Raw genomic sequence first — 25,282 nt, forward strand, 5'->3', positions numbered from 1 at the left:
ACTATGTTTTGTATGAATGAAACTCAATGGTGACATAATTTGTCTTGAGTTTATTTTTAAATTTACTGGATCCAGTTTTATTATAGATTAGGTTAACTGGAGCTATGTTTAGTTTGAATAAATTAGATTTGGGTTAAAAGACTTGATTTGGACCGTAGTTAATTAGAAAAAATAACAAAATTAGAATTTAGTAACAATTGACTGGAGCTTTACTACATTTAATGCTAAATTATTTTTATTTATTTTAAAGAAATTGAGCAATTATTATTTGATTATGACAATTTATTAAAAAACTATAATTTAAACAATAAAATTAACAATTTCAAATTCCTAAGCAAAATCATCTACAGTGTTTAGACCTTCAAAATACATGATGAAATTGTGATTGTCAGTCTTCTACAACCTAACAATTATAATTAACAAGTGGTATAATTAACTATTAACCAAAATCACCAAAATGTAACTGTATTATCAGAAAGTTTTTTAATAATGGATGATACGAGCACAGGCCTTTTTAGGTGAGGGTTGATGAGAAACCTTCAGTACTTTATTTTTGACTTTCCTGAGGTCAAATATCACAAAGCAATAATTACCATATATAATATAATATAATATAATATAATATAATATAATATAATATAATATAACAATATTTCAAATATTATCAAATATGAATGAGCTTGAGAAATTTGCAACATATGAAAAGCTTGCATCGACAATCCCCCTAGACTTGCACCTGTAATTGGAACAGAAGGTGGTTTTACAGAGCAACAACCCTGAGGGGCTGCATACAAATGGACACCATGTTCTTAGATTTGTATTTGCCAAGAAAGGACTCCATGCATTAATGTTACAATAAATTGCAGTTTGTGTTTGTAATGTGACAAATACTCAAAAAGTGACAGGGGTCTGAATAGTTTTGGAAAGCACTTTACATATAAAAATGAAGTGACCTCAACAACTGCTTTAGCTTACCACTCAACACATAGCATACCTGTGTGTCCACATACACAAATCCCTTGGAGAAAATACTTTTATTGAATCCACTCAAGGTCTTTAAGAACAATGACTTTTCTTCCTGGAAATATTATTACAAGCTCAAATAGGCATCCGTTCAACAATAAATCTATTCTCTGCCAACACTGTGAACCTTGAAATGTGAAAATCAACCACGCAGCCAGAAAGAGATACAGAAATTATTATGGTGACGAACATCATTTCCAGCATGATGTGAAACGGAGTTGCTTTGCGCTCTCGATTGATTGCCTCTGTTTAACTGCTTTGGCCTCTTAATTTAGAACAGAGAAACAGTTGAAGTGAGAGACTGGAGAAAGGAGTTCAAACAAGGGGACTGAATGTATTGGCAATATAATTATAGTCTGCAAAAGCTTCTCACTATTCCCATCTATCTACATACATACATCCACATACACTGTCTGGGTATATGTTGTCCTAGAATCCTAGGTGGTATGAAGAAGCACAATTACACAGCATTGCTCACCTAATGGTGATTTGCAAACACAGGTGATTATCTCTAAGTTAGACATAGAAACGTTTCTAACCAGGTGGCCATATCTATTAAGAGTGCATAAATTAACCCATGTTTGCAAGCTTCTGAAACATGCACCTTATCTATTCTTAAAGCAGAAAAGGATGGAAATAGCTAATTTAAAGCAATTTGGAATATTTGTTTTATGAAAGTCTGAAAATAAAATTAAATACTATTAAAGAATGTTTTGAATCAAAGTATTCCAATTCTAAAAGTGACAAAGAACGGAGCTAAATGGCCTATGCTGATGTCATTCTCTAGTAATCAGGGGAGCTGATTTACCACTTGGATTGTTGTCCCTATAAATACAACAGGTTTTGTTCATACACATTACAAGTTGCTAAGAAAAAAAACCGGAGGAAATCACTGTGAATTCCTGAATTAAAGTGATTTTTTAATGTGACCTAATGCACATTAGTATGCATTGTTTAAACATTGTGCTGCCCCCAGAACTACCTTGTTTAATCAGTGTATACAGTACTTGACCAATGCCATTAAAAAGGCAAAAATGTGCTCAATTAATTGACTAACAAAGCAGTTGATAAGCTTTTAATGCAGACATTGCATGTTCAAAAAGAAACAAAAACATCATTATCATTAAGTCATCATAAAGTGAACAATTGAATTCAAATGGGTGCATGTACTTCTCTGATGTACCGATTTAATATTGTCCTAAAAAGGAGTGCAGTTGTTAGTGTAAGCAGCTGACTTATTCTCAAACGTGGTTTAATCACGTCTGGGTAACCTTTTTAAAAGGATTTTTTATTACATAACGCCCTGTCACACTTATTTGGCTTATTTGAGCTTTGGAAACAATAGAATGAGCTTTGCTTCTCAACCACATTATCAATTTTTCTGCACCTGAACAGTACTTTTTCATGCAAAGACTGACATGTCATACACATGCTCCTGATGTCTAAAGTTTAACTCAACAGGCTATGTAATCAGCCAGGCATAAATCTTCTTGTTAATTGCTTGATCCCAACTTAAATGTGTTTGCAGAGAAGAAAGAGTTGCACTTCACTGATTACTTGCAAGGTCTGTTTCAGATTAGAGCAGGAATGTGCTTTCAGGCTAGTGCACCTCATCTGAAACAAAGTGGAAAAGATGTATGGTCGCTTGGCACCTTTTCTTCCTGCAAATGTAGTTGTGAAAACATGTACTTCTAATAGTATACTCAGCTCAACTACTGTGTAAGGTTATGACAAAATAAAGTATATATATATTTTAATCTAAACGTAAGTATTGTGCATGTATCTAAGGTTTTTGGGGTTATACTTAGTTTTTCACAAACTTTTCTATTTGATAAATAATGAGACAGCAGACTCAGTGATGGATGGTTTTGTACTCCTGAGGTTAGAGTTAAACAGTTTCAGAACCTAGTGAAGACCAGATCATTTCAATATAAATACTAAATAACTGATGGAAGGTGTTACTTTATTTTTTATTTTTACAAAGGCTACAACAGTAAGCAAATCGTAACAGAAATATATGATGAATTTCATATTCATAATACTGTGTAAATGTCTATATTTGTTAACAACATTTTTTAACAATATTTTTTTCTAGTGCATTCAGTCAGTGAGGACAGTCAGTAGCTGTAAATAGAAAATTTTGTATCTTATTTTGTATCCCCATTTAATTTATATAATTTCAGTAATAGTTATTTTTACATGTTAGTTTTAAATGTTAAATTATCGTAAAAGAACTGCTGTTAACCTTACAAACAACACTAACTTATACTTCACTCAAGTTGTGTAAATGAAACAGTTTAATGTACAAAAGCACTTCTTGAAACAGTAATTATGAAAAGTAAGACTAGGCAAGTTTATTTGTATAGAAACATTAATACAAAAGGTAATTCAAAGTCATGTTAAAAATACTAAATACATTAAAACAGAAATAGCAAAATGTGATCATCTATAAAAATAAATTATAAAATTGCAAATTTAAAACAAAGAGCAATAGAGAAATGAAATATCATAATACATTGATCTAAATTTCCAAAAAATATGAATTAATCTACTTATCTGAATACATGGAACTTGATTTGGAAACCTCAAGTTAACCATCTTTCAGATTTCTGAGGTAGAAGGTGCATGAGTGTACATTAATGTTCACTAACATGAGTACTGAGATAAAACAATGATCAAAGTCTTAAGAAGTGTCTATAATTCCAGCTATCAACCATTTTTATATGCCATATTGCATTTTTAGGTGAGGGTTGATGAGAAACCTTCAGTACTTTGTTTTTGACTTTTCTGACTTGGAATTATGAAACTAACTTGTAAGGTCAAATATCACAAAGCAATACTTAACAAAAATACTTCGCTTTTTGGCACAACTCTCTCTTCACCACATCGCCCCCATTACTGTGGCAGCCGCACCGATCCGTCTGTCAATCTCCCGCTCCATTCTTCCCTCACTCGTGAACAAGACCCCGAGATACTTAAAGTCCACCACTTGAGGCAGGAACTCCCCTCCAACCTGAAGAGGACAAGCCACCCTTTTCCGGTTGAGAACCATGGCCTCGGACTTGGAGGAGCTGATCTTCATCCCAGCCGCTTCACACTTGGCGGCGAACAGCCCCAGTGCATGCTGTAGGTCTTAGCTAGAGGGGGCCAGCAGGACCACGTCATCTGCAAAAAGAAGAGACGAAATCCACTGGTCCCCAAACCAGACCCCCTCTGGACCTTGGCTGCGTCTAGAAATCCTGTCTATAAAAGTTATGAACAGGACCGGTGACAAAGGGCAGCCCTGCCGGAGTCCAACATGCACCGGGAACAGGTCTGACTTAGTGCCGGCAATGCGAACCAAACTCCTGCTCCGCTTGTACAGAGACCGGATGGCCCCTAATAAAGGGCCCCCAATTCCATTCTCCTGGAGCACCTCCCACAGGGCATCACGAGGGACACAGTCGAATGCCTTCTCCAGGTCCACAAAACACATGTGAACCGGTTGGGCAAACTCCCATGAACCCTCGAGTACTCTGTAGAGGGTATAGAGCTGGTCCAGTGTTCCACGGCTGGGACGAAAACCACACTGCTCCTCCTGAAGCCGAGGTTCGACTATCGGCCGGACTCTCCTCTCCAATACCCTGGCGTAGGCCTTACCAGGTAGGCTGAGGAGTGTGATCCCCCTGTAGTTGGAACACACCCTCCAGTCACCCTTCTTATGAAGGGGGACCACCACCCCAGTCTGCCAGTCCAGAGGCACTGTCCCCGACCGCCACGCAATTTTGAAGAGGCGTGTCAACCATGACAGCCCCACAACATCCAGAGATTTGAGGTACTCAGGGCGGATCTCATCCACCCCCGAAGCCTTGCCACTGCGGAGCTTTTTAACCACCTTGGTGACTTCAGCGTGGGTGAAGAAGGAGTCCAACCCCGAGTCCCAGGCTCTGTTTCCACAAGGGAATGCGTGATGGCAGGATTGAGGAGATCCTCAAAGTACTTCTTCCACCGCCCGATAATGTCCTCAGTCAAAGTCAGCAGCCTCCCACCCCCACTATAAACAGTGTTGCCGAAGCACTGTTTCCCCTCCTTAGGCGCCGGACGGTTTTCCAGAATCGCTTCGAGGCCAACCGGTAGTCCTTCTCCATGGCCTCACTGAACTCCTCCCAGGCCCGAGTTTTTGCCTCTGCCACAGCCCGAGCCACAGCATGCTTGGCCTCACGGTACCCGTCAGTCGCCTTAGGAGTCCCACAAGCCAACCACAGCCGATAGGACTCCTTCTTCAGCTTGACAGCATCCCTTACTGCCGGCGTCCACCACCGGGTTAGGGGATTGCCGCTGTGACAGGCACCGCAGACCTTTCGGCCGCAGCTACGGGCAGCAGCATTGACAATAGAAGCGGTCCACTCGGACTCTATGTCTCCAACATCCCCCGGGATCTGGTCAAAGCTCTCCTGGAGGTGGGAGTTGAATACATCCCTGGCCGAGGGCTCCGCCAGGCGTTCCCAGCAGACCCTCACTATGCGCTTGGGCCTGCCAAGTCTGTCCAGCTTTCTCCTCCTCCAGCGGATCCAACTCACCACCAGGTGGTGATCAGTGGACAGCTCAGCCCCTCTCTTCACCCGAGTGTCCAAAACATGCGGCCGAAGGTCTGATGATAAGACAACAAAGTCGATCATCGACCTCCTGCCTAGGGTGTCCTGGTGCCAAGTGCACTGATGCACACCCTTATGTTTCAACATTATGGTCAATCCGTGACTAGCACAGAAGTCCAATAACAAAACACCACTCGGATTCAGATCGGTGAGGCCATTTCTCTCGATCACGCCTCTCCAGGTGTCACTGTCATTTCCCACGTGGGCGTTGAAGTCCCCCAGCAGAATAATGGAGTCCCCGGGAGGGGCACTATCCAGCACCCCCGACAGGGACACCAAGAAGGCCGGGTACTCCACATTACCGCTCGGCCCGTATACCGAGACGACAGTCAGAGACCTATCCCCAACCCGAAGGCGCAGGGGATGCGACCCACTCATCCCCTGGGGTAAAACCCAACACGAGACGGCTGAGCTCGGGGGCAACAAGCAAACCCACACCAACCCTCTCCCCGTGGGCCACTCCAGAGTAGAAGAGAGTCCAACCCCTCTCAAGGAGATGGGTTCCAGAGCCCACGCTGTGCGTGGAGGCGAGCCTAACTATTTCTAGTCGATATCTCTTGACCTCCCGCACAAGCTCAGGCTCCTTCCCCCCCAGCGAGGTGACATTCCAAGTACCTAGAGCCAGCCTAAGCATCCGGGGATCGGGCCGCTGAGGTCTCCACCTTCGTCCGCCACCCAATCCTATTTGCACCTGTCAGTCACGGTTCCCCCTGCAGGTGGTGGGCCCACAGGGGGATGGCCTCGTGTCTCTCGTTTGGGCTTGGCCCGGCCGGGTCCCGCGAGGAGAAACCGGGCCACCAGGCGCTCTCCATCGAGTCCCGACCCCAGGCCTGGCTCCAGGGTGAGACCCCGGCTCCGCCGTACCGTGCGACGTCACGTGCCTCGATATTGTAGTCCTCATGAAGGATTCTTGAACCGCTCTTTGTCTGACCCATCACCTAGAGCCTGTTTGCCATGGGAGACCCTACCAGGGGCATTTAGGCCCCAGACAACATAGCCTCTAGGATCATTTGAGCACTCAAACCCTCCACCACGTTAAGGTGGCGGTTCAAGGAGGGGTATAATATAATATAATATAATATAATATAATCCTGGACCGGGTCTTGGGTTAACTAGAGACGCCCCAACTTTTACCTCTCCCAAAACACCTCCTCCAGTTAATCTGGGGGAGGCCAAGATGTTCCCACCCCAGCCAAGAGACATAGTTTCTCCAGCGTGTCCTTTACTGTCCTCTGGGCCTCCTACCAGTGGGATGTGCCTGGGATACCTCCCGGGGGTTGCATTCAGGAGGCATCAGATGCCCAAGCCACCTCAACTGACTCCTCTCAATGTGGAGGGGCAGCGCCTCTACTCTGAGCTCCTCCTGGGTGGCCGACCTCCTCACCCTATCTTTAAGGGAATGCCTGGCCACCCTGCATTGGAAGCTTCCCAAAATATTTGAACTCCTCCACTTAAGGCAAGAGCTCCCCTCCAACCTGAAGAGTGCAAGGCACCTTTTTCTGGTTGAGAACCATGGCCTCGGACTTGGGGGAGCTGCGAACCGCCCCAGAGCATGCTGTAGGTTCCATACCAGACCCCCTCCAGCCCTTGGCTGCACCTAGAAATCCTGTTCATGAAAGTTATGAACAGGACTGGTGGCAATAAAATATTAATATATGATAATGTAATATTAAAATAATAATAATAAAATAATAAAAATAATAAATAAAATGCAAAACTTGTTTTTATCTGAAAATAGGGACTTTGAAATATTGTCCAGTAATTTATTCTATAGCCCAGGTAACAAGCTTCTGATGTTTTTGGTTCAGGAGTGGCTTAACACAAGGATTGCACCAATTGTAGCCCATGTTCTGGATACACATTGGAAATCCCTTGAAATAGCTTTCTTTTAAGTCTGTGGTTATCCCTGTTGTTTGTGAACCTTTTTCAAACACACATTTTTCTTCCACTCAACTTTCCTTTAACTTGACTGGATACAGCTTCTTTAGCAATGACCTTTTATGGCTCACCATTCTTATGTTGGGTTTCAGTGACTGTCTGTTGGAAAAGGGCTAAGTTGCCAGTTTTTGCCCATATAGAGTAGACCATAACATGGGTATAAGATTTCTGTAATAAAAATCTGGTAAGTTGTCATTGTTGTTTTTAGTTCTGTAACAGACATACATCCAATATATATACCAAATTTAACTTTTTTAATTTAATTGCTGAAATATTTTTTTTATGATACATTAATGTATTAGGATGCGCTGTGAAATCAGTGATAACCACAGTGATCTTTTAAAGGATGATGCATAAGTTTTATGTTTTTTTGTGAATGATATATGGAACACAATGGGCTACTTGAAATTTAGCAGCTATCTGGATGGAGCAGCACTGGTAAATTACCAACCTGAGTGATATAACTGGCTGTTTTGCTGCCAGCTGAATATCTCTGTTGATTCTGTGCTACAGCCTGCCCAGCCATCTGCACAGAATTGAGCTTACATCTTGTATCGAGACACAAAACACTCAAGGATGTTAAGGCCTTGTGGGGATGAAAATAAAAAGACTTAGCTGTAATACTTGGAAGAATCAGACACTCTGCTACTTTTTTCTGCAGAATCCATTTCACTGACTCCGGAATGTAGAACTCTGTATGGAACTAATAATTTTTCTCTGAAAGAAAACTAAAAAAAGATGTAGCTATAATCTAGGAAGTGTCCTTCAGTTAAACAACCAACCGGCTGTGAAAACATTGAGCTCTTATATCATGATGGCTTGTTTCAGCACAACCCAAGAGAATAATATCCACTTCCTTTAGGTAAATATTTCAACTGACCCCAGCTAATAAGACTGGTGCCACTGTAAATGCACTTCATCGTTACCTCAGAGAAGAACATAAGCTGGGAAATTACGTAATCCAGCTCGTAGTTGGTTGATACATCTTTAATGAACGGCTTAGGCCAAATTAAATGGCAATGAATTCCCTTAGTAAGGGAAAATAAAGTTTGCCTCTGTGTTTCCCCTGTATTTGTAGGAATATCTCTAAACTATCTGTTCTTTGTATCACAGGAGAATGCAGCTGTCATGAGGGTTATTCTCCTGACCCTGTTCATAAACACCTGTGTGTTCGCAGTGACTGGAGTCGCAATGAAGGGTAAGACCTGTTTACTCATTTTACTCACATCTGAAAACATAATTTTACCTGAACACCCATAGAAAATTATTTCAAAGTCCATAACCTCAACTCTACTGGCCCACTTTATTATCCTTAACTAATATATAAAGGCTATTTTTTAATTAATGATTTTTTTTTATTCTAAAGCAAGTTTTAAATCTGTGTACTCTTATATGACCCAACTGTAATATTAGGACAATAGAAAAGTAAACTAAACCAACGGTGAAATTAATTCTGGAATGAAAGAACTAGTAGTTAATAGCTTAAAACATGCTAAGGCATAGGTAAAGTGTTTACATTTTTTTCAAGAATGAGACAAGTGTACAAAGAAAGCATGATGGACGTTGTAGTGTGTGATTAAATACATGAGCAGGGGAGGAATAAAGAATGAGATGGAAAGAAAGTCCTTAAAAAGTAACCAGATGGGGGGAAACACAAGCCCCTTTACTGACTCTGGCCTTGCTCGACAATTAGCTGCTTTTTCAAGTCACTGGTCACATTTTATTTCAGCTTTGCTTGTCAACTGCTGGCTTCAGTCCAGTCACTGATCAATTTTACATTCACTGTTTTCGAAAAGATGCCCTAGAGGGTAATCGTAAACAGAAAACCTCTGTCAGGACAATAAGTGTCTTCTCCTCACTGGGTGTTTAAATTGGATAATTACGATCATAGATGGAACGCATCACAGAGTACATTTATTTCACCGTCTTACCCGTTTGTGAAGAACATGCTTAATACCTTTAGAAGACATAACCAAATGCACTTAAATAATGGGTCATCAGCAAATAATGCCAGATGGTTTGGCAGTGTCCTGATTTAGATCATTCAGTTGGGACAAAACTACTCTTAGAGAATTATTATTTGTCGCCAATCAGTTTGCACCCAGTTATAAAGTATCTTCCATTATTATACAGTGAGAAAGATCGCACCAAATGCTAAGATAAGACCAATGTGTGGCAGAAAACTAAATTACACTTCAATGCTGGACACACTTTTCAGATTATTATTTGTAGGAATATCTCTAAACTATCTGTATTCTTCCTATTTACCATTATATGCAAATCTGTGTCAGTCTATTACACATATTGCCAATAAAAAACAAAAAGATTTTGGGTTGTAGCCAGGCGCAATATGCAGTTCAAGAATATATTTTCAATGAACTGTATAACACACTATCCCAGAGTCAAATTAGATCGCATGTGCAACCCTGTTTAAAATTAGATTATAAAAAGAACAAGAGCAGCAAACACAAAAGAATGACTAAAAAGTATGGAAACTAGAACTGCAAGCACTTATGATAGGGGTCCAAGCTATCCTTAGCAAGTCCGCCACTGTAAAATGTACTGTACCTCCCGAGGGACTTTCTTCTCCTTGAATCGGCGACATGGGAAATATAGTCTCTACCATTGTTCCTCTGCCTGGGTCATTATGCCAGAAAAGCACCCCAAGCAACATAAGGAAAATGTTTGTGCGCTTGAAGGTTTCACATTCCCTAACACACATTGCTGGTGAACCTTCCTGGGATAGTTCAGATTGTTTCCAGCTGTAAAGTATGGGGAGGCATCCTGTTGTGTGTGTTTTCGGCTACTAGTGCACTTCACAAAACAGAGAGCATCGTGGGGAAAGAACATGATGTGGAAACATATCAGGACATCAGCCAGGAAGTTAAAGCTTGGGCACAAATTGGTCGTACAAATCGACAATGACCCTGATCATACCACCAAAGGAATTGTAAAGTGGCTTATGGAAATAAAGTCAATGTTTTACAGTGGCTTTCATTAACCCCTGATCACAATCTGATACAAATTTAGGGGGCAGAGGTAAAACGCTGTGTGTGAGCAAGACGGCTTACAAACTTGAGTGTACCTGAGTAACTCAGGTACATCAGTTCTGTCAGCAGAAATGGCACAATTCCAACTATTGTGGGAAGCTTTGGAAGGATAGTCAAAGTATTTAATCTAGGACATACCATTCTACCAAATACTAAGGAATTATGTGTGTGTATATGTATATATAAAACAATTCATGTCTGTCTTTGTGCTTGTGTCTCTGCTAATGTTTGTTCTCTCTTAAGTCCTTGGCCATATGCTAACTTGGAGAAAGGTTATGACCTAGTCACAGGAGAGCAAGCCCCAGAGAGAATTTTCAGGTGAGTCCTACGCCTCGATGCATTTCCTGATCACATGACTTGTGCTAGCCATCTGTGATGGACAGTTGCCATGTACTTGACATGAATTCACATATGACTTGCATGTGTGTGACAGAGAAAACAGGTCAGTAGTTGGCAGATGCATATAAATACAGCTGTACTGACAAAGAAAGACACCTTATGCTGGAGTAAAGCCTTGCCAGTGTTTTTTTTTTTGTGTGTGTTTTTGCAGAATAGCCCAAGGAAAACTTGTGGAAGAACTCATTTTTGATGCTTTTACTGCCATTTTTTGTTTCACTCTCCGGTCTTGATGGGGTCATTGTGTTTGACGTTTTTCATGAAGTGTAAAAGCCGAGGGACCCATTCTCTGTCCCCCAGCTTCTCTTTTTTTAAGCAGCCAACCCCTCAAAAAACAGAAACTGGTGGACTTTACAAAAGAGGATAGCTACTGATTTGAAATCCAACTCCTATTTCATGCTCCCAGACCTTGTTTTATGTAGGTAGGAGGGATTCTTTGTCACCAAGGTTCCTCTTTACACTGACCTTGCAAGGATGGCTGTTAAGGTGGAGTCCATTATAAGAACTGATAGACTAAATTCACAATTTGTAGTGTACACAGAAACACACTTCACTTTCTATGCCTGCACTGCCATTTAAAAGCACCACAATATGTTTGTGATCAGGTAGCAGACACAGAAAGGCAAGCACTAAAAAACAGAGATAACAACAGGAGTGAGTTAAGTTGCAACAGTAAAGTGGAAACTTGCATTAGTCTCGAGTTGAACCGTTTTTATATCAGTGCTGTTTAGAGTAGGAGGTGAGAAGGCTGCGATAGTCCTCCTGAAATCCGTCTCCTACGTCAGTGAAGAGAGGAGGTTTATCGAAAAAAGGATTAGATTCGCAGTTGGTGGGCTTTCAGTAAAACCAGAGCTGCCTGAACAGTGAGAAATAAAGGCATCTTGTGATCTTAATGTACCAGCTCCACAAAAGGAATAGATTATATCATTTTTTTGAACTGTCAGATATTGAGGAGAGGCCAGGATAGAAGAAATGTATTGAAATTCTTTAATTCAAATCAGTAAATTTGCAGCATGTTGAAGGTTTTTCAGTGGGCTGTTTGAAGTTGTAGAGGAAACTGAAACAGAGTGTCCTGTTGATTTTTGTTGTACACACAAAGGTATATTTAGCTAGTTTCAGCTGGCATAGACTTCTTTATGGTTCCAGCAGTATCCTCTGCAGTAGTATAACTGTACCTTAAAAGTTGTCAGAGTTTATAGGTTTGTCTCTGTATCCTTGAATTAGTGATTATGCATCCCTAGTGGCAAAAGTGTAGCTTTATGTATAGGTAGAAAAAAAAAACGATTAGACATAACCATACAGTCAGTTTAGAATCAACAGTCAACCTAACATATATAGGGCTGACAAAAGAAGTCACAGAAACCAGATATACCACATGAAAGCATAGATATAGCTTTCTGACCACTAAGAATGGCTCCAGCACAGATTTGGTGTTTTGTTTTTGTTTTTTTGTTTGTGTGTTTTTTACATATGCTGTAAGGTTATTAAAGGAACAATTTGTTTGTTCATGATTGTTAATTGAATCATACCTTGAATATATAAAAAAAACAAAAGAAAACATCTGTAGTTGTCTCCTAAAGAACTGTTTTTGTAACATATTTTACACATTTATCGGAACTAAACCCTTTGGCAAAGAACTTAAACCCAGATTTATCTGTTTAGAAATGTAGAATGGCAATGAAGGAAGTGAAACTGACATATTTAATGGTCAAGATTAATTAAATGCATTTTCCAAAAATATTGAGACAAATATTTAGATTTGTTATCTAAATATCAGCTAATATTTCTACTGCTTGTAAAGTACAGGTACCTTGTGTAACTATTCACAAGCAAGTTATGGTCCACTGCCTGACCGCCTGTTCAAACCAAATATGTCTGAGAAAAAGAAAAGTTATTTTTGGAATATTGACCAGTGGGCATCAGCATGCATAACAATGATGCTGAACTATCTCAAAGCTTCCCCTGATGCTCCAGAGACCCTTTTGGGGCCATCTGCTCCACAAAATTGTATTTCTACTGTTGTAAAACATGATCATTAAAATGGTTTACAAGATAATTTATAAGTTCTGTTTTTTGCAAAGTTTACATTAATTAAATGAGTCTTATCTATTTGATGCTTTTGTATCCCAACTGAAACCAAAATTGCTGAAAAAAACAAAACCAAGACATAAAACCAAGCATATGTTTTTTTTATAATACTTGTTAGATTAATTTATAGATGGCTAGAATCTATATAACATATACATTTATCCAGATTAAAAATAAAAACATGTCTAAGTAACCATAAAGAAGCAAAGTTGGTAACATTTACACTTAATCTATCTGAATTAAACTGATAATACCAAAACTATTCTAACATTATATTTATTACACAGTATGTAGCAATAAAGTACTATTTAGTTATATTTGATCCATTCTTTGTTTTATTCAATTCAATTCAGTTTTATTTATATAGCGCCAATTCACAACACATGTTGTCTCAAGGCACTTCACAAAAGTCAGGTACATACATTCCAATTCATCCTAATTATTGAACAGTGCAGTCAGATTCAGTTATTTATTCAAATTGGATAAAACGTTTTTATGTCTAAGGAAACCCAGCAGATTGCATCCAGTCAGTGACTTACAGTATTCCCTCCTCCCGGATGAGCATGTAGAGACAGTGGACAGTCACTGGCGTTGACATTGCAGCAATCCTTCATCCTGAGCATGCATGTAGCGACATTGGAGAGGAAAAACTCCCTTTTAACAGGAAGAAACCTCCAGCAGACCCAGGCTCAGTGTGAGCGGCCATCTGCCACGACCGACTGTGGGTTTGAGAGAACAGAGCAGAGACACAAAAAGAACAAAGAAGCACTGATCCAGGAGTCCTTTCTATGGGAAGGAAAAGTAAATGTTGATGGATGTAGCTCCTTTAGTCGTTTCACCTAGAAAGAAAGAACAGATAAACTCTGAGCCAGTTTTCAAAGTTAGAGTCTGAAAGAGAGCACATAGAGTTAGTTACAGTTAAGCTCAGTTAATTGCCATGTCTAGGAGAGAGAAAGGGTTAAACACTGAAAGACAAGGCCATGTGGGTCATCGGTAGAGGGTGAGCATTAAGTTGTTGCTAGCAGAAGCTCGGACAATTCCCCTCTCCAGAAAGGTGTCACAGGTAGACACAGAGCCAGGCCAGGTGTAGCTTCTAGGAAGAGAAAAGAGAGAACAAACTTAAAAGCTGAAATAACAGCAAATAATGCAAAATAGGAGAGTAGTGTGAGAATGTAGCGAAGAGGGTGAAAGTGGTCATTATGTCCTCCAGCAGCCTAAGTCCATAACAGCATAACTACACAGATAGCACAAGATAACCTAAGCCACTCTAACTATAAGCTTTATCAAAAAGGAAAGTTTTAAGCCTAGCCTTAAAAGTAGACAGTTTGTCCATCTAGATCCCCCTGATGGCCATTGTTATACTAAAAACCACAATGATTGGGATACCTCTCTCTGTCAGACTGATTATAACCATTGGAAAAGAGAAGGGGTCATACAGGTAGCAGAAATGGAGGGTGTGTTTGCACCTCAACCATGACTGAGCCAGTTTAGGCTAAACCTGACTCCCCCTTACTCCATCCAACAGGGAGGGAAGAAGACAGAGGTAAAAAATAAGGAAGATAGCTCAGGATAACCTAAGCCACTCTATAACTATAAGCTTTATCAAAAAGGAAAGTTTTAAGCCTAGCCTTAAAAGTAGACAGGGTGTCTGCCTCACGGACTAAAACTGGGAGCTGGTTCCACAGGAGAGGAGCCTGATTACTAAAAGATCTGCCTCCCATTCTACTTCTAGAGACTCTAGGAACCACCAGTAAACCTGCAGTCTGAGAACGAAGTGCTCTGTTAGGAACGTATGGAACAATCAGATCTCTGATGTATGATGGAGCTAGATCATTATCTTAACTGGTGATTAATCATCAAACTACTCAGATTTCATTCTTTGTCTATGCATGTTAGATGTGCAGTGGCTCAGCAATTTGCACAGTGATGTGGGCTGAAACACTGCAACCATACTAAACAAGTAAATGAGGCAAGAGCTATACCAAAACAAAGCTTGATATTTTCTCATTATGATAAAAATTTGGTACATGAATTTACTTATAAAAAAAAAATAAAAAATTAGGCTATAGATTCTATAGAACTATTTTATTCTGACAATAAAACAAGAATATTTCAATTTTCTAAATTGGCTTCATGACAGATCACGACAGATTAACTAGATTGCCAAAAGTATTTGCTCATCTGCCTTCATACAAATATCAAATTGAGGGTCCAGCCTTTGCAGCTAAAATGGCTTCAACCCTTAGGGGAAGGATTTTCACAATGTTTAGGAATGTGTTAGTAGGAATTTGTGACCATTTTCAAGAAGCACATTTGTAGGGTCAGACACTGATGTTGGGTAAACAGGCCTGGCTCGCAGTCTTTGCTCTTATTTATCCTAATAGTTTTCTTTGAGGTGTATTTCCATGACTCTTTGCAAGCCACTCAATTATTCCACACCAAAATTGCTCATCCATGTCTTTATGGAACTTGGTGTACAGTCATGTTCGAAGAGGAAGGAGCCATTTCGAAATTGTTCCCACAAAGTTGGGAGCAGGACATTTTCCAAAATGTCTTGGTATGCTGAAGAATTAATAGTTCCTTTCACTGTAACTACGTGGCTGAGACCAACTCCTCACTAACAGCTCCACACTGTTATTCTCTCTGCACCAAACTTTACACTTGCTGCAATACAGTCAGCCAGGTGTTGTTCTTCTGGCAACTGGCTAACCAAGGCTTATTCACTGAATTGCCAGACAGAGAAAGAACATTCATCATTTGAAAGAACACTTCTCCACTGCTTTAGAATCCGGTGTTGTTGTGTTTTACTCCACTGCACCTGATGCTTTGCTTTGCACTTGTTAAAGTAAGGTTGGGATGCAGCTACTTTGCTGTGAATGTCTTAACATGCTCTTCTTGAGCTAATCGGCCTCATGAAGTTTGGAGCTCTGTACCTATTGATCCTGCAAAAAGTTGCTGACCTCTGAGCACTATGCACCTCAGCATCCACTGGACCTGCTCTGTGATGTTATAGTACGTACCCCTATACGGGTTGAGTTACTGTTTTTCCCAATCCATTCCACAATGGGAAGTGTGGGATCAGGGCTGCACGGCGCCGCAGTTGATAGCACTGCTGCCTTGCAGTAAGAAGGTCCTGGGCTTGATTCCCAGCCGGAGGTCTTTCTGCATGGAGTTTGCATGTTCTCCCCGTTCATGCGTGGGTTCCCTCCGGGTACTCCGGCTTCCTCTCACAGTCCAAAAACATGACTGTTAGGTTAATTGGTCTCTTTAAATTGCCCTTAGGTGTGAATGAGTGTGTGCATGATTGTTTGACCTGTGTGTGTCTGTGTTGCCCTGCGATGGACTCGCAACCTGTCCAGGGTGTACCATGCCTCCTGCCCATAGACAGCTGGAGATAGGCACCAGCTTCCCCGTGACCTACTACGGGAGAAGCGGTATAGAAAATGACCAACAGATTGACTTCCACATTGTTATAATACCACTAACCTATAACTCTGGAATGTTTAGTATTAAAGAAATGTCATGACTGGAATTATTGCACAGGTGGCAACTTTTCATGGTACCATTTTGGAATTCATTGAGCTCTTGAGAGTGACCCATTCTTTTACAAATGTTTGTAGAAGCAGTCAGCAGTCCTAGGTGCTGAATTTTATACATCTGTGGAAATAAAAATGATTGGAACACCTGAGTTTTATGATTCGGATGATTGAGTAAATGCTTTATATTTATATTAACAACATCTTGTATATCACATTTCAAGGTTAAACAACCATTTACGTTGTTTATGTGCTGAATGCAAGCATGTCTGACTTATTTTTTAAGGACACATTGAATCAATTAAACATGATTAGGAACTGTTTCCCCATAATCAACAGTAAAAATACAGGGATATGGCAAAGAAAATACACAAAGCAATGAAAACATCTCGCTAATAAAAATTATAAAAATTACTTATTTCTTATTTTCATTTATAAACTGATTTTTCTCTTTCGCTCAGAGTTTTGTTTGCCATTTAGCCATCCGAACCACACTGTTTAAAATTGTTAACACAAATGCTAAATACAAATTTAACACTTGGCAAAACATTGCATACAATATGAGCTGAAAGCCTTTTCTTTTGGATAAAATGGAATATAATGTAATATACATACCAGAACTTGTTACATGAATTTGTTTAGAGGGGGATAGGTTATAATAGATTTATTTAAAAGTGCAAAAGCCCTGCACTTGTATTTTAAGGTTAATGTAAGATGAAACAGAGTTTTACACTGAAAGAAAAAAATTCACATTAAGAAAAGTGTTGAAGAGTATTTTTCCCCAAGTATGTAACATTATACTGTATGTCAGCAATGTTTCACTTACGTCAATACTACACATTAGCTCCTTCTTTCAAATTCCACTTTACATGTACACATTGGATAAATTGCATACATGTTTTGTTTGGCAGTTTATTCTGTCAAAATCTTGTAATCTCACTTGAGCACCTGCTTTCATGCTTGTACAGATCATTCTACAGTTTGGGCCAAGGGTTGTGGCTGCCAGTCAGCAAAAGCTTTGTGGTGCCACCAGTGGAGCTGTCAATCAACCCTATCGCCAGCTGTAAGACAGATGTGTTGGTTACCGAAGATCCAGGAGAGGTCAGGTAAGTTGGAACGAGCTCAGAGCACTACCAGTCTGGAATTGGGAGTATGCAGACCTTCTAACAGCTGAATTCTGTGTTTACAGAACTTTATACTCTTCACTTAATGGCCGGGTTGACACATAAATGCTGTCATGAAGCATCCAAGCATATATATATATATATATATATATATATATATATATATATATATATATATATATATATATATATAATCCGATATTAGGGCAGAATAGCATTGCATATTGCAGCCCAGCAATGCTGCATATGTAAGGCTGGCACAGAGCTAAACTTCATCTCAATGTTAATTACAGCAGTTCTTCTTTCATTTATTTATTTTACTGATGCATGTAATTAGAACAAAAACTGGGTATTGTGCTTACATTAAAAGTTTGAACATAACAGAAGGAAAATAAAGCAATTATAAACAATTCCATAAATTTCTTTAATTTTGAAGTCAGCCATCAAATTAGGTGTTAAATTACATGAGAAATAAATTAAAATATAATTGTTTGTTTACAAGTTGTAGGGATTGGAAAACAACTGCTACAAATAGTGCAGCTGTACCAACAAGCTTATGGCTTAGTCAGCCCTGCAGGGCAATAACAAAATATTTGCAACATAAAACGTCTCTTTCTGGTCTAGACAGCTATATGCCACTGGCTTTTACTAATCTTGCTGAAATTCACAAAACATTTCAGAGAATACATTAAGGGTTCAAACAGTGATCTGTGTGTGGAACCCATATAATGAATCTGTGATGTTTTACTTATAAATTAAATGTAAATAAAGACATGATAAATTTCCACTTTACAATGTAGGGGCTGTTTTCAATTTGTTTTCTGCAGCTACTATCTTAAAGTGGACTTAACAATTTCTTCTCCCATAATTCACACTTGTAAAAGCAGTTTTGGAAAGGCTGTAAGTGTGTGGTGTTTTTAAAAGCTTTGCTTTTTGTGAGTCTGTGCAGACTTGAGAAATTTACATTTTGAGGAAAAAAAGCTGCCTACAGCTACAGCTCTTACTTTTTAAACTAGCCTCCATAGCACTTCTACTTTACACAGACTTTCAGTTTAAATTAATAAAATACAATGATAAAGTCAAGTTTACATCAAATTTCTAATCATAGTACTTGTGCAGTCAAATTCAACTGATCATGTAATGCCAACTGGTACAAAGTTACCTAAGGAAGCCCAGCCAGTTATATTGAGTCCTGGATGTTGCAGAAATCCCTCCTGCTGGGCAAGCAGGTGGCGACAGTGGACAGGATCTACTTTACCTTAAAAGAAACTTCCAGCAGAACCAGGTTTAGTTTGAAAAACCTGCTAGGGGTTGAGAGGACAGAAAGAAGACAGAAAAAAACACAGAAGCCCAGGTCTGGAAGTATTTTCTGTGGAAAAGAATAACATAGTCCACGTAGTTATTGGCAGCAATATCTCCATCGATCCATTGATTTGGCCCTGAAAGAGACACATCTAAACACAGAAGCACAGAGTCAGTAGAACTTTCTGTGGAAGAGGAAAATAGTGAGAGCACACCAAATTAATTATATCAACTGCAATACTGGCAGTGATATATTCAATGGCCTTTTCCAGGAAAGAGACATAGTTCAGTTAGGGTGCTAAGTGTATCTTAGAGAGAGATAAAGATTTCAAGTTAATAACTTTATATAATGCATAAATAAAGAATGGCAGGAAAAAATAGATGAGTGGGGCAAAGTAATCAGTATTTTCCCCAGTAGCCCATAGCATATCTATGCTATGTATTTACTCACTGCCCACTTGATAAGGTAGTTTATGGCCTAGATTCAATAAGGAGTCAAAAACACTGATGATGTACTTTAAACACGTGTTCCTAATAAACTGCCTGGTGAGTGTATATGCAGTTGTAAAAAACACCTCAATCATATATTTTGAACCTTAAGCAAAGTAACGTTGTCAGCTGAAATAACATATTCCACAGTTTAGTATTGAGTATGTGGATTCTGGTTGAGAAGAGCTATATTTCCTTTTAAATTTTTTTTTCTCAGCCAATTTCCCTCCTCTGTGAACACACTGGAGAAATGAAAAAGTGCGCACTCACAGTTGTTTACTGTATGCTTGCACGTTATTAAGTTTCTTGAACAATCACGTCCAATAGTCACACTCAGCCACAGGAAAACAAAACCTTACACAGTCGAAAGTGACAAAGGCCATAGTTAAGCAGTGATTGCAGCTGACCTTTACTGATTTTATGATGTGATGTAGTTTGTGATCAAATCTTCACCTTATTCAGTGGAATAAATGGAACAAAGACTAATAATGCCTTTACTATATTTACTTCAGTATAAAGATTTTGACTGAAATACTGTTGTACTATTTATCTATTGATCACTACATTCTCTCTCTCTCTCTCTTTCTCTCTCCTGGGTGCTTTTGGTTTGTGACATTCAGCAAACCATATATGAAAATTACTTTAATAAAAGAGGACGCCGGTTTTTCTAATGGGTATCATATATTTCAATGTTGCAAATTTCTTACACTGCTGCATAAACATAAACTTTTTAGAGGCTAACTAAAATTGCCTCAGGAGCACTGAACTCCCAGGGAAGTTGTATGCTTCTGATGTACAGTAAATAGGATTATTATATGCATCTAGATTAATTATCCCAGGTCTTTCATTTACTTTGCGATAATTTCACAACCAGAAATGGTGAACTGTAAAAATGAGGACACACTGTAAAAATGAGGACACACTGTAAAGCAGCTACAATAAAAAAACAAAACACACTGATCCAATCAGGTTCTGTACATTCATAAAGGAACTCATGAAAGATTACAGTCTCCCTATTTAACTAGGAGGCAAAGAACTTATATAAATGATTGCTAATTTGGTTTTCTTTAGATTTTTTTTATTTACTGTGTGCATGATAGATAAGTCCTGCTAGTTTAGGTCACAGTTTCAGTTACTAATAAAACACTTCAGCAGATGGTTACAGATTGCACGTCTTATTTGCAGCATGTAAGATCTGTTTAACTTACAAGACTTGCTGTCAGTGAAATAAGCCTTCGGTGAAGTATACTATTTTCCCTGCCTTATAAAACGAGTAGTCTATGTAGAATTATTTTGGCTGATTACAGTTCAACAATTACCATCTAAGGATATTGTTTTTGCTCTCGATAATTAACATTGAGAGTGGCCTCTTGAAATATTGGAAGTAAAATCAAACGCATCTAAAATCTACAATGCAAGACATTTTTCAGCATTTTGTTATATGGATAAAATTACTCAATGTATGAGTTTCGTTTGGAATACTAACTTAATGTTCTGTATTACAGAGATGATTAGTCCCTGTAACTGTGAGGCAGATCTGTCAGATTGTCATGAATAATGCAGATAGCTCATTATCCAAAGCATTTTTTGCAGGAATAAATCCCATGGGAGCTCATGGTGATTCAGTCTGATGCTCTCTTACAAAATGTTTATCTGCACATTTATGTTGACACTAAGTCACGATAGATGGGCTCTTGTGTTGTGTGTAAAAATGCACTGCAGCTGGAGCTTTTAAAGGAACATGTCTCAGTCTTACTTATGCCGTTTATGTTTACAGCCATCATCTTGTGAGATCTGTAACATATCCAAGAGAAGTATAAGAATGGGGAGTCAACAGCAGTCATGCATGGACCATATTTATTCATTTTTCTGTTTCATACATTACAATCAAAATATTAACTGTATTGTAAATTTAGCCCTTATGAAGTCAAAACAGTCTGAATTGTATTAATTTAAGTATGTGACCCAAAAGTACACACAAAATAATGTTTCCAAGTAATTTTATTTCTTAAATTGAAGCTTGAACAAAAAAGAAGGCTCTAAAAATTATCCTTTGAATAGCTCCATGCTGTCAGAATGTTTTTTACAGTCACTTAACTGCAACATATCTTCTGTTTGTTTATCGTGGTGAAGTGGATTAAGGAAGATTAAGGAAGCAAATTTAGGAAACTCTGCTGCCCCAGATAAGCCAAGTCAAATTCAATTTTGGCCACAAGTAATCATTGTTATTTTAGTTGTTTTTTTCTACAGATTCTCTACAAATCCAATGGGGTATTGGAATCTTAGATGTTCTTGTGTTAAATATGCAGAAGTTGACTTAAATATTAGTCCATAAAGTGACAATGCCCCATTATAGAGACTACAATAGAATCACGTTCGTTTCAGGTTTCACCGTGACTACATAAATTCCTTCAAATGTCATCTTTATATGGAACACAAAAGGTTGATAAAACAGCTTCCTGAAGTTATCCACTCATTAAACAATTGTTTAAACATGTTTCAAAGCACAGCCAATTATAAAACCGTAGACCTATATGTCATACTTTTGTTCCCTTTCTTCTCATTATGGATACTTTAATTGTTTTACTTGGGTTGGCTGTGACATTTAAAACCAGACAGGTAAAGGAAATGTATTCCAAAAACTGCCTAGATTGTACATTAAGGGAAACCTAAAGTAAAGAAACAAAAAGAAAATCACTTAGTTCTTTTTTTTTTTTTACGTATAAAAATGGTGTGCATTCAAAATAATACAAGCAAAGAAAATTTTCTTTGATCATGTTGAGCTCTTAGAGTGGTTTAATAATATCAAAGGGATTTTAAAGAACTGTGGCTCTGGATGTTGAAGAACTATATTTTAGAAATTGAATGTATGAATCACTGGACAGATGCACAGAAGAAACAGTTTGTTCTCTTTCAACATTCGTTTCGGTATCTCACTATGGGACACGCCTCCAGCGCCTGTCCCCCAGAAGCTCTATTACATTACGCCAGTCTTGACTGGCAGGCGGAAGTGACGTCCGCTCCCATGGGAGGACTTCCTCCCAGTATAAAAGTCGACGTCACGTAGGTGATCTTCAGTCTAACACCTCTTCTCGCTCCCAGAAGAAACTCTCAGACGGTCATTACAGTAACTTGAGCTAGCTTAACTGTTCACAGAGCGAGCTAACAACTCGGTCGCCGAGCGCTTCTCAATAACTGTGCTCGACTGTTCTGAGTCCCTTTCAACGCTGGTCTGTCGCCAAACAGCAGCGCTGCAACTGGTCACCAAACTAGCTGCAACCTTAACGGAGCTTAAGAAGTTGTGTAACTTGCACTCGTTCTCACCATGAACAGAGTCAAGCCACCATCTGGAACCTGCACATGTGGCAATCTCATAGCTGGGGCAGATACCCACTCTGTCTGCGCTTCGTGTCTGGGGCTGCAACATGCCCAGGACGCGTTGGCGTCACCGGCGAGCTGCGAGCACTGTGCACGGCTCTCCCTTAAGTCTCGTTGGCGCAGGCTAGCACGCCAAGCTAGCCTGTCGGAGGTTGATCCTATGATGGGAGTAGCCAATCCCCCGCCACCGGAGCTTCCTGGTACTGATGAGAGAGAGCCCACTTTGGCTGGAGCCAGTTGGGGTGATCAGCTCGACGCTGTCGCGCCACTGACTGACCCAGAGGAAGACGAGGCCGCACTTCCAGGTTTCAGTACTCTTGCTAATGCCGAGTCCGAATCTGAAATGGAGTCCATCAGTCTCGGGTCTGACGCCGACGAGCTGGACTGCGGGCCTTATACCATCCAGTCAGTTGCAAAGCCCTCGGTGACGGATGACACCAGCCGCTGCGGTTCCCCAAACCCGACGGCAACGGACCTGCATGATGTCTGCAGAAGGGCAGCAAAGAAGCTGGGCATCGAGTGGCCGGGAACCCTCACCGAAACTACCACATCTCGATATGAGGGAAAGCGGCTTCCGAGAGCCAAATCCTCCGGCAGACAGCTGTTGCCTGTCTTTCCCGAGTGCCTCGAGGAAGCGACCCGGTCTTGGAGCAATCCTCTCACCGCCAAGAACCCCGCCCTGGGAGGGTCGGCACTGGACTGGACGGGCATGGAGGCCGGCGGTTTTTCACATCTGCCTCCCGTAGAACCTCTGCTGGCATCTCACCTGCACCCATCGCAAAAGTCAGCCATGACAGCGGCAGGACCCACCCTTCCCTTCAAAGCTGACTCTTTTCAGTCCACTCTGAATGAGAAAAGCTACAAGGCGGTGGCTGCATCTGTTAAAGCCTTAAACACTTCGTCTCTTCTCCTCGCTTACCAAGCGGAATTACAGGAGCAGATGACTGGCACACCGATGGCCGATTTGTGGGACGAGTTGTGCGTGGTGACAGACCTATGCCTGCGTCTCCACAGAAGTGCTATCCAAGCATCCGGGAGAGCCATGGCCCTGATGGTCACTCAGGAGAGAGCTAGATGGCTGAACCTCTCTAGCCTGTCTCAGAGGGAAAAGAACCAGCTCCTCGACACCCCCGTGGACCCGAAGAGCTTATTCGGACCCGCTGTGGCAGCCATGCAAAAACGCTGTGAGGAAAAGAAGAGGGAAGGTGAAGCGCTAAAGCTGTGTCTGCCCAGGAAAGCGCAGCCTCCTCCCCCTCCAGCACCCCGTGTGCCGTTCGCTCAAGCGGCGGCTCGACCGGCCTATCGCATCCCCAAACGCCAGCCTCAGCCGCAGTCAGCGGACCGTGGGAAACAAACCGAGCTCAAAGGTGCTTGGGGAAGGAAGCCATTCGCTCCCCCGACAACGCCGGGGAACCAAGCGACCCCTTCCGCTACTGTGAGCGCCTAGGGAGCCGTCTTCAGGGTGGGAGAGCAGGATCTGCCAGACACCTGCACCCCCCCTACCAGGACACGTCCTGTCCCAGTTCGAGTTCAGAACGCCACGTTCAAGGCAACTCAAACGGCCTGCAGAGCCGACGTTGGAGCTCATCATTCAGAGCCGATCGAAGCGGAGGAGGATCAAAGCCACCGAGAGCTCAGTGGAGCTGCAGCTGTGGCCAGAAAGCACACACCAGTGCACAAACACATGCCAGTGTCTAAAAACACGACCTTCCCCCTTCACAACATGTTCAATAAAGTTGTTTTCTGGCACGCATCCAGGCCTGGAGCCGAGGGCGCAGCCACAACAAACAAACATGAAAAATATGTTAAAAATAACACAAGGACAGGACATGGCCATGCAGCTGCACATGAGGCCACGAGGGGGAGCTCTCGCTCCAGCTTTGGCACAGCGGCAGGCTGGAGCTCCCGCTCCACCCTTGCCACAGCTGCACATGAGGCCTCAAGGGGGAGCTCTCACCCTACCTCTAACACAGCAGGCTGTTTTTTCTGTGGAAGAAGCAGACCTGGGACGAGCGCAGCTGGCAGTTGTAGCGGAACAGCAGATCCCTCAGCCGGTGTTGCGCAGTGTTTACACGGAAGCACCTTTAGATCCACTGGCAAACAACACTCAGCTGTGGCGAGCGTGTGGAGCGTCAGATTGGGTGATAAAGACTGTATCCAAGGGATACAGGCTCCAATTTGTGACAGCCCCACCCCGTTTCAAGGGCATAGTACAGTCATACGCCCGGGGAGAGTCCGCTCGCGTCCTGCAAGAGGAAATAATTTCCCTGCAGCACAAAAGAGCTGTCCGGCTGGAACCGCAGGAGCAAAGCAGAGACAGGTTT

General features: G+C 40.9%; 1 protein-coding gene across 6 annotated transcripts in view; it reads left to right on the forward strand.

Moving 5' to 3' along the window:
- LOC124872311 (astrotactin-2-like) overlaps window positions 1-25,282 on the forward strand; it is a 513,868-nt gene that overhangs the window by 282,957 nt on the left and 205,629 nt on the right. For all 6 annotated transcript variants that reach the window (XR_007039251.1, XR_007039252.1, XM_047372151.1 and 3 more), the window contains 3 exons: window positions 8,709-8,793; window positions 10,889-10,963; window positions 17,634-17,771. Coding sequence is in view for 4 of the 6 variants with exons in the window: in XM_047372151.1 (XP_047228107.1) it covers window positions 8,709-8,793; window positions 10,889-10,963; window positions 17,634-17,771 (298 nt within the window). In the remaining 2 variants the exon portion in view is untranslated. The remainder of the gene's footprint in view (window positions 1-8,708; window positions 8,794-10,888; window positions 10,964-17,633; window positions 17,772-25,282) is intronic.

The sequence above is a fragment of the Girardinichthys multiradiatus genome, chromosome 8 (assembly GCF_021462225.1).
Source record: "Girardinichthys multiradiatus isolate DD_20200921_A chromosome 8, DD_fGirMul_XY1, whole genome shotgun sequence".
NCBI lineage: Eukaryota > Metazoa > Chordata > Actinopteri > Cyprinodontiformes > Goodeidae > Girardinichthys > Girardinichthys multiradiatus.